This window comes from Vigna radiata, chromosome 7 (genome assembly GCF_000741045.1).
Source record: "Vigna radiata var. radiata cultivar VC1973A chromosome 7, Vradiata_ver6, whole genome shotgun sequence".
NCBI lineage: Eukaryota > Viridiplantae > Streptophyta > Magnoliopsida > Fabales > Fabaceae > Vigna > Vigna radiata.
Window position 1 is genome coordinate 29,351,819 of NC_028357.1, and position 9,870 is coordinate 29,361,688.

The following is a 9,870-nucleotide window of genomic DNA, read 5'->3' on the forward strand; positions in this document are numbered from 1 at the left end:
TAACTTTATACGTTCATTATAAGAGGTGGTATAAATCTATACTTGTATATTATTATATAAAGATGTACATATTTCTTTTCTAATTTTACCTTAAGTAGTAATTACCCCAATAAAACATATTTGTTTTATATCTAACTTTATCATAGGGTATGCTTATTAGTAATTACCCCAAAAAGTAGTATTAAGTTTTTACAAGAGATGAGAGTTAAGGAAGGATCAAGTTAAATTCCAGATTACTTGTAAAACCAAAATATAAATAAATAAAGTCAGAAATCAGTATCATTTTTTTTTTCAGGCTCAATGATTGCACTACATATTGGTTTAAGAAAAAAGTCTTGAATAATAAAACTGTTGAATAATCAATTTCTGAGATAAAAAGTTTTTTGTTTTCCATAGTACATTTTTGTTATTTCATGGGATATCTTTAAAAGAAAGAAGTGAAAGATTAACTAAATTTCGAGATTGGGACATGATTTGGGCCCAGAGGCCCATAAACGACAAAAGAGTGTTGAAAATAAAGAGTGAGTGCTAACTCATTAATGTTGACTTTGTGGCTTCAAAGGAAGCATTTGATGTCATCCTCTCACATCTTTATGGTGTAAAGTATAAGTATGAAATCAAAACTTAATGCTAAGACGTCTATCTATCTTTTAGTAGAAAGTTACCAAACTCATGTTTCCTCAGCCAGGACCTTCTATTTTCTCTCTACGCATCTTCTTTCATAATTTCTCAATTATAATTCTATTTTATTATATATAATATTTATCAATCAACAATCTTTGTATTGTAATATAGATATGTTACGTCATGACGTAACTTTCAAGCCTTTCTTTCTGATTTTCTGTTAAGAAAAGCAAACGCTGATGCTGACCTTATCATGCCATTCATACAATAATCCACTCAACTTTATTTTCATAGCAGCTAGTAGCTTTACATAATTTTTTTTTTAAATATTATTTTAATTCTCCAAAATTATTAGTAATATTCTAGTATATAAAGCTTTATATATGTTAACTGCTCTAATTATTACCTTTTAAATTGCTCTTATTTATAAACCAAAACGAATAAAAATAATTAAACCTTAGGAAAACAATGGTGAAAATGGATGTTGAAAAGTTTGAACTATATTAAGTGAGTTAGGTCAAATCCTTTATAGAAGATGGAAAGAATATGCAGCTACGCACCAACCTACGTAAACCTATTAATTTTGCAGATTACTGACAAATTTTGGCTTCTGATCTGTGTCCAATCTATCCATGCCAGCTTCTTTCTTAGCTCAACTTACACTTTCTATTTCTTGTAACTAATTATGCCATTCACAACCTGTGGACGGAGGGAAATGTATTAGGCCATTAATGGAAAAAAAATAACGAATAAATTTTAAAAAAAAGAGTTTTGTATTATTTTATTTTAGTTTTTAATAAATTTTTATATAATAATAAATAATTGACCGTGTAAGGGCCTTAAAAATATAGGACTCTTAGGTTTTAAGTGAGACCGTTAGACCCATAAAACTAAGGACAACATAGTCTTAGGAAAGGGAAACTTCTCACTCATTCTGGTTCATTTTACAAAAACCACTCTCTCTCTAGAACTCAGCTTTTATATTTTTGTTTTCTTTCTAACTTTGCTCCACCTTTTTTTACCCTTTCTCAAATTTCCACCGTTGCATTTTCAAACAGGTTCTGCCCCCACGTCCCCGGAGTCGAGAGCTTCAATCCATCCTATTAGTTTCTCGTCTCTCAGTTGATAAGGTAATTTTCTCAAGCAACCAAAAATTACACCAAACAGCAATAAGAATCCTAGCTTCCCTTACGTCTAAGTTGAACAGTCAAGCTCACAAATGCACAATATTGTCTCGCATCTCAGGGAAACCCTAACAGTACCTATAAATCATCAATTGATGATAGAATAAAATTTTTAGAGTGGAGTAACAACTAAAAATTGAAAGAATAAGCAATTGGCTACATGCAATTAGATTTGTTGCATGCTTACAGCCCTAGAATGAAACAGAAAGGGGCTTCAACTTACCAGTTGAAGAAAAGAGGATTTGATCGTATGGAAACAAAGCTCTCAGCTTTCGGATTGCTTAGGAGCTCCCTATTTAACAATCAAACGGTTATATTTTTGGATTAGGAAGGGTTATGAAGAAAAGAAAAAGAGAAATTGTTCTAGGTGAAGAAATATCGTGGCAGAGATGACTTAAAAACTTGAAAGAAATGTTTTAATAAAAATTCATTTAGTCATTAAAACTTTGCCCAATGTCCTATTGCCACGTGTGTACATTTATGTTTTATTTTCCCATACCTTACAAATTTACTTTATTTTATAAAATATATTTTGGGTATTTAAAATTTAATTTTTAATTAGTTTTAAAATTCTATACTTTTCATATATAAATTATTTTATTTATATTATTTAGTTTTAATATTCTACTCTTTTTTTTTCATTTTGTATATTGTATTATTAACTTATACAATGTCTTAAAAGATTTTAAATACAAAATGTTAAAATATAAAAATAGTTTATGTTAAGTAAATGTCATATTTTCATTAAGTTTATTTATGAAGTCGTTGTCATATTTAAAAGTACGATAAAATTTACGTTATTTAGAAGGATAAATACAAATTTAATAAATATTGCAAAGATTAAAAAATATAGAAAACTAGATGTTGATATTTTAAAAGGTATCACATAAAGTAGGGTACAAAAAAGGCTACAAGTTGTTACGAAATAATATTTATAAGGTTACCAAGTGTTGTATTTATTACAAAAGTAAATGAAGGGAAATATTTTACCAAATACCCTTAATTTTGAGAAAGAAAACCCCATTATGTTTTTCTTTTTTTGATTTATTTGTTTTCTAAAATCAGTCTTTGATTAAACAAGATTTAACCGAGTCTTATCGAATTTTTATTTACTTGTTTACTTTATTAAAAACGATAATGGAGTCTTATCGAATCTGACATTATAATTTAAGAAAAAGTCTCATTCAACTTTCTTATCTCCACCATGCCCACTTCTTTACTTGTTTCATCATAACTTCCTCAACTATCTTATTCTTGCCTTCTTCGACTTTACGAGCCAAATGTGAAGTAAAACTTATACGTTAGTATTAATTAATGATATGATTTCTCAACTACTTATTTCCTAGTTTTTAGCATATATTTATGTAGCTTTTAATTTAAAACATATTTTAGCATATGAAAATATGGATTAATTGAGTAACAAGGTAAACGGGCATTTCTAATCTTCGAAAAGAATAAACTTAATTGAATATTTTAGCCTTTTCATCTACGAAGTGAAGAGTGTGTTTTGTTTTATAGTTTCGAAACCTCACACGAATTGAACCCAATGACATAAAACTTATAAATTGATTTCAACGTCCATTGAAACAGGTATGGAAAAGAAATTAGAAGATAAAGAATTGAAGAGTTTTCGAAATCCACACCACTCCCTACCTTTGTATACGTAGGCAGTTTGCTGTTTAGAATAGATAACAAAACTCAAATTCATAATTATATAAATTTTTATATTCTTTTGGATATATTTTAATGCATTGATATGAAGTTTAAATTTATGTATTTGTATATTAAGTTAAATCTTAGCTATTCACATTACCATGTTTTTTATTATTTTTATTTTTTAATTTTTAATTGATACTTTTATTATCTTTTTAAATAGTTAAAAGTTTATTAGATGATTTATGAAAAAGTAAATATTTAGATTTTATTTGAAAAATATTGTGTACATAATTAAAAATCACATAAGATTTAAGAATATATTAATGAGTATAATTCAATTACAATTTTAAAATCCAATCAATTCGGTCTAGTTTGTCTAGTGAGAAGGTTCAAGTTGTCCAACAACTCTATTGAATTCAACAACATGTGTTTCGAAAACATTAAATAGAGTGCGCCACAAATTTAGAAAACAATCTTTTGGAAAATAAGAAACTAACTCTCTTATTAATTGAGGTTGGATGTAATGTATTTTCATTCTTTGTGAATTCAGCTATTCAATATACTTTTTTTTTCATTACTCTTGTGTTATATTATTGTTATTAATTGCATAATTTTTTACTGTTTATTTCATATTATCTTATTATTCGAAAATAATTTAGAACCTTGATTTGAATAGAACAATTAACAGATTTTGCCTCTATTCATAGAGTTTAATCAATTAGTCATTTTAAACATCTAAATGTAATGCAAACTTCTGGTAAAAACATATGAGAAATTAGATTTTTATTAATAAATTTTAAAATTATCTCTAAAGAATCAAGACTTGTTAGATTGCAGTGTAAATGTTAGAGTAAAAATTTGAAGTATATTGTTCAATGTTTTCAAATTGAACTGGGACATGAAATCCAATACCGATGAAGTCTTTATCACATATTTTGCGTTATAGATTTAATTTCTTTCTATAGTTTAGAATTACTTTATTAAAAAAATAAATCTTTTGCAATATTTCAAAGTTATTGAGCCTCAATCACTAGATAATAATAGTTTTACTAAACAAACACGAGTATCTTGGAAAAACAATATTTGGACTTTCTATTTTATTACTTGTGTAATTTGATACACTTGCCAATATCATAACAATTCTTTTAAGTGAAGTTAAATTTAATATAAATTGAATCATGGTTGGAATTTTAAAAATTCAAAACCAAATAATATAGGTTAGTTTAAGATGTGAAATGTTAGACCAAATCAAATTCAAGTAATTAAGGATTACTTGAGTTGAATCAAACTCATGCAAGTTCGAGTCGAGATAGGTTAAAGTCATGCAATGTTAGGTTGGGTGAGGCTCTAGGCAGGTAAGACTAAGCCAGGCAAAAGTCAACTTCGAGTAGGTCAGATCTAGGATGAGCTTACCCAAGCCAAACCCAAGTCAAATTAGGTAGTTCTTGAGCTCAAGTTGGAGTGTAATCCTTGTTGTGCTAGGCTAGACCTATGTTAATCTTGGTTGGGTTGGGTCAAATTAAAGTTTAAGTTGAGATAAAGTCATGTTTGGGTGAAATCATATTCAATTGAGACTAGATCATATTGAATTAGGTCAAACATATCAAATCGAGATGGGTCAAGTCAAACCAAGTTAATAGTGTGCATGTGGGACTCAGAGAGGTTAAGCTTACTTGAGTTGGGTCTAAGTCGAGTAAGTCGCCTCATGCCTACATGACTCAAGTTAGCAAGGCCAGTTGGGTTTGAATAGAAATAAGCTTAGTTTGGGCTAAGTCGACTTGGGTCTATGTCGAGCTAAGTCGGTTTAAACCTACATCGAGTTAAGGTGTGCTCATGTTAGACTAAATCATAGTCGAGCTAAGTTTGGTAGGAGGTTTAGTAAAGATGGGTTGAGTCTAAATTAGGATGAGTGAAACAAGGCCTACGTAAACCTAAGTCCACATAATCCCAAGTAAGTTTGGATACATATATAGTTAGATTGGTTTAGGACAAGTTGAGTGAGCTCACATTAACTTGAGTTAACTTATGTCCACATTTAGCTTGCTTGAACTAGGTGAAATCAAGTTAGACTAGGTCAAATAAAACTCAAGTAATGCGGGATTGCTTTTAGTCTTATCAGCTTAGACCAAGTATATGTTAAATTGGATCTAAATTAAAAGAAGTTTTATCTAGTTAGGTCTAGTGTAAGTAAAACTAATTCAAAAGTAAATTTAAATCTCATTTCAAAAGATTATAAAACTAAATTTAATGTAATTTTAATTAAATTGAAAAATTTTATTCAATTTGATTTAGCTAAAATGGATTTAAGTTTTTGACCATATCTATTTCTATTAAATCTGGATACTATGTTTCGTGATATTTTAAGCTTATGTAGAAGTTGGAAAAAAATATGGAAGGAAAATCAAAGTCAGCCTTGGATTGAGTTGATACCCATATGACCCTAGTAATATAATCAATCAAACAACGGGGCTGAAAAACATGCAAGTGAGTAACGATTTTTGGTTTAAAGAGGTAATTCTGTAGGAAAGAAAGTGAGTAAAAGAGAATGTGTTGGTGGGAGATGTGAAGATAGCATCGTGCAGGAAGGTGGTTGATGTGTAATCTTAGAAAAATGTCACAGGAAGCTGAGAGAGTGATTGCATGATCAATTTTGTAGAGATGGTTGAAGTTTTAGACAGTGACGACGAGGTGGGTGGTGGTGTGAGATAAAAGACGGTCACATTCTTAGTGTTTTAGATGTGGGTTTTTTCAGCAACCATTTTTATATTTTAATGTAGATTGCTTCTCTTTTATGCGAATTTCCCATGTTGAATGAGGACAAACCGATACGGTAATAGTATGATCGTTGAGATCCAATCTCAAAAAACCTTTATATAAGCAAAAACAAAAAGGGCAATTTCAACGTAGTCCATGTCCAAACTCAATAAATAACTGTTGTCTACAATCACCGGCAGCCCAATTTAGCTAGTGCATCCACCCATGTATACCACATGTCCATTTATAATGAGTCCAAAATCATGAAAAAATTAACTCATTCAAAGGCAAAAGAAACTCTTCCTTTTAGCTCAAGCATCATCATCATATATTTTTCTTCTCAGAAAAGTGTTGAGTGTAAAGGGTCAAGAATCTGAACTGTGTGCTCGAGTTTGAGCAGCAGCAAGGAACAAAGCTCCAGTTCCAGAACCACCATGTGAATGTTCAATGATGACATTGTCTGAGAAATCTTTGCCAAGCATTTCCCACACACCGCTATGAAGGTAGTTTCTGAAAATGCGGTAGTCCTCATAAAGCTCACCTTCCACCGTCACCACACTCTTTCTATTCTTAATTCTTCCAAGCTTCTTAATTATTCCCACAATTCCTGCTCCCGCTAATCGTGCACCCCTCTCTGCTACTATGTCACACACCTCAGCCACCACTTCCCGTGCCATTGGACAACAATTATGGATCTGTGCTTTGACGAATAACCATTTTCTACTTGTTAATTCATTTTTTACCGTTTTCCCTACCATTGATCTTATCATTAGAAAGGTGAAATGTACATTCTTACCTCGAAAATTTCTCCCAGTTTCTCACCCACTATTTCCCGATCCTCCGACGTATCTTGATGCATGGCAGCCATATCAGAGGACCTGCACAAGGTGTCAAATATGTCTCATTATTTGAATTACAATGTCTCTAATACTTATTCATTCATGCTAGCTCATTGATTTTCTAAGTGAAGCAGGACCATATTAGTTTCTTAAATTATATGGAAAACTTTGGTTGCTTTTCTAAAATTCACTCATTTCTGTTCTGTAAAGTCAAAACTAGATGAAGATTTGGTACGTGGTCAGATTCTATAATAAACAAAGATTCTTTTAACAGTGTTTTAAACGCATTAAATGAATCAGAAAGGATCTCTCACCTATATGTTCTAAAAGTTATAACTGTAAACAATGTTTATAAGGATGTTAAGAGAGTAATTGTAAAATTTAATCGAGAACAATTTTACAAATCCGTTTTCATTGAAAAAATTAAATTCTGACCCAAACACAGAAAAAGTTATGCAATAAATTGATAAAGGCTTCCGATAGATGGAGTATTTATGGGTGAGGAACCTGATTAAATAAGGAGTCATTAACTTGGGAGGCACTCTGCATCCAAACAAGGCTGTTTCCTTGGCCAACTTCAACAAGATCTGTCTCACAACTTCTCCCAAAAAGTCTCCTGAAATAAGCTTTTCGAAACGCTGATGAGGTAAAAAACAGAAGACTCAGTTGCCAATTGTAGATGATTGGTATGTATTTATAACAATGGTAAATGTTCAACAGTGATTTCAGGAGCTATCTATACCCGGCCACCAGGATCTGAGCTTTCAGCATCTAAAATGTCGTCATACAATGTTGAAGGGAAATTAGGGGAATAGAAGTTTCCCCACTCCATGCTAATCACCTGCAATACTACAACCGAATTAATCATTTAAGTTGCTTAATTCACTGTTGAGATATACCATTATTACATTCAACTAATCTCTTCATAGCATATAATTAATTATTGTTGAGGACTATTTGATAATTTCTGGCACAAGCATGGATATTGTAATAGTAATTAGCTAACCTGTTCGCTTGAATTGGAAGACTGTGCGAGATCGCTGGCAACGTCCTCTGCTGGTTCTACATAAGCAGCATTTGTGGTGGCGCCAAGATTAACTGCAACCACGCTCTCCCTGTTATAGTATCTTCCACCGGCCAAGCCTCCAATAGTTTCATCAACCTATTCAGTATTAATGTTTTGAATCTGCTATTGCTTCAGACGTGGAAAGACAGACAGACACCAGAAAATGTAACATTTGCAAAATTAATTGATAGGGCTCTAACCAGTGAGGCAACGTGCATTTTCATTCCATGGTTCGTCAACGCTCGATTTAGATCCTTCACCATTATTCCTTGTCGAACCTGCTTCCACAACATGAATGATTTAGTCTTCCAAGACGAAAAAGGATTAGCATTTATGTATGTGTACTAATTAAACTCAACTGGGTTGTTTGCGTTTTTGTGTTCTGATGCTGTCACCGAGAAAGGCATAGCTTGATGAACTGGATATGCCAATGTGAAGCCGAGTTTCTTGTTTTTGGCGGGTGCACTGTCCTCAATCTCAGGATGCGCCGAAACGAACTCAGCTATCTCTTTAGCTATGTAATCATTTATTTCCTGGGAAAACAAGTTTGAGGTGTTGGGAGCATTATAATGCATGCGTAGATTCATATAAAAATGAAACTAAGAAAATAAATTAATATGGTACCTATCAAATTTTTAATTACTAAAATACTCCATTGTCAAATAGTGCAAATGGTGTGTAAAAAGCATTTTTCAATTAATATTTATGGTAAAATTACCAGAGAAGAGCCAGCCATGACAGCATCAGGGATGGAAATATGTTGTCTTTGTAAGGCAGAGATAGGCTTATTCTTTCCTCCCAGTCGCGCACACAACATCAACAAATTCCTTCCATGCAAACTAACCCCATAATAGAATCCTTCTTCATCTCTGCCATAAAAAAAGAAGAAAAAAGAAATTGACATAGAGAAGATGAAAATATCACATACGATGATGAAAAAGAGAAATATGTACCCAAGTGGGAGCAATGTAGCATTGGAAACGACCATGTTGAGAGAGGGGGAATCATCGGTAATAGCAAGAGAATCTTCCATGCTGGTCACCATATCATCAGCTACTTGCCAAAGACATTTTAATGGGGTGGCACTTTCCCTAGCAAACCTTCTTATTATTTGTTTCATTCTCCTCAACTGTTGTTCTTTCCATTGCTTCCACTTTCTGATCAATGCTCCTACCACCACCACCGCAATACTTGTGCTCACCACCACCACCACATTCTTCCTCATCCTCCAACACCAATATTTTCAGATCAAGATCTCTCAACTCTAAAACATTCTTCTCTATTTTCATTTCTACCAAATAACTGAAATCCGCTAATCCAGTACACAGGAACGAGTATCATGGAATTGTATGGGTTGAGAGCTCACTCACACAGATGGGCTAAGAACCCCTTGGTCTAAGCCTACCCAACTACGTCCCTAACTCGGGCTTGGGCTAATAGAACAATAATAACAAGGGTCCAAAATCTAAAGGAAAATATATTTTGACACCAATTTTTGACACTATTTTGATATTACATACGTGTTAAAACATGGTTGGACAATTTCAAATTAAAAAAAGCTGAGACAAGGACATATTTGGAAGAAAAAAATCAAAGTTTTTTTTAAAATTTAAAATCGTCCAATCACATTTTGACACATGTGCAGTGTCAAAATAATGTAAAAAAATTGGTTTCAAAATATCATTTTCCAAATCTAAAGTGCTTAATGTTTGTTTTTAGACATTTAATTTCTTCTAAGACATGATTT

At 31.9% G+C, this 9,870-nt stretch overlaps 1 protein-coding gene across 1 annotated transcript; it reads right to left on the reverse strand.

Annotated features, from left to right (window-relative positions):
- Positions 1 to 6,460: 6,460 nt before the first annotated feature.
- LOC106766278 (probable hexokinase-like 2 protein) lies at positions 6,461 to 9,519 on the reverse strand. The gene is made up of 9 exons (XM_022782637.1): positions 9,077 to 9,519; positions 8,842 to 8,992; positions 8,483 to 8,656; positions 8,324 to 8,401; positions 8,064 to 8,219; positions 7,800 to 7,898; positions 7,565 to 7,695; positions 7,015 to 7,096; positions 6,461 to 6,913 (listed from the first exon to the last, which is right to left on the reverse strand). Exons 1-9 carry the CDS (start codon positions 9,346 to 9,348, stop codon positions 6,584 to 6,586), a joined length of 1,473 nt encoding a protein of 490 aa, XP_022638358.1. The 5' UTR covers positions 9,349 to 9,519; the 3' UTR covers positions 6,461 to 6,583.
- Positions 9,520 to 9,870: the final 351 nt, after the last annotated feature.

Coding starts and splice junctions, on each gene's coding strand:
- LOC106766278 (XM_022782637.1), bottom strand. CDS start 9,348: ATGAGGAAGAATGTGGTGGTGGTGGTGAGCACAAGTATTGCGGTGGTG. Junction 8,993..9,076: donor GCTACATTGCTCCCACTTGG/GTACATATTTCT, acceptor TTTTTATGGCAG/AGATGAAGAAGGATTCTATT. Junction 8,657..8,841: donor TCATGGCTGGCTCTTCTCTG/GTAATTTTACCA, acceptor TTGTTTTCCCAG/GAAATAAATGATTACATAGC.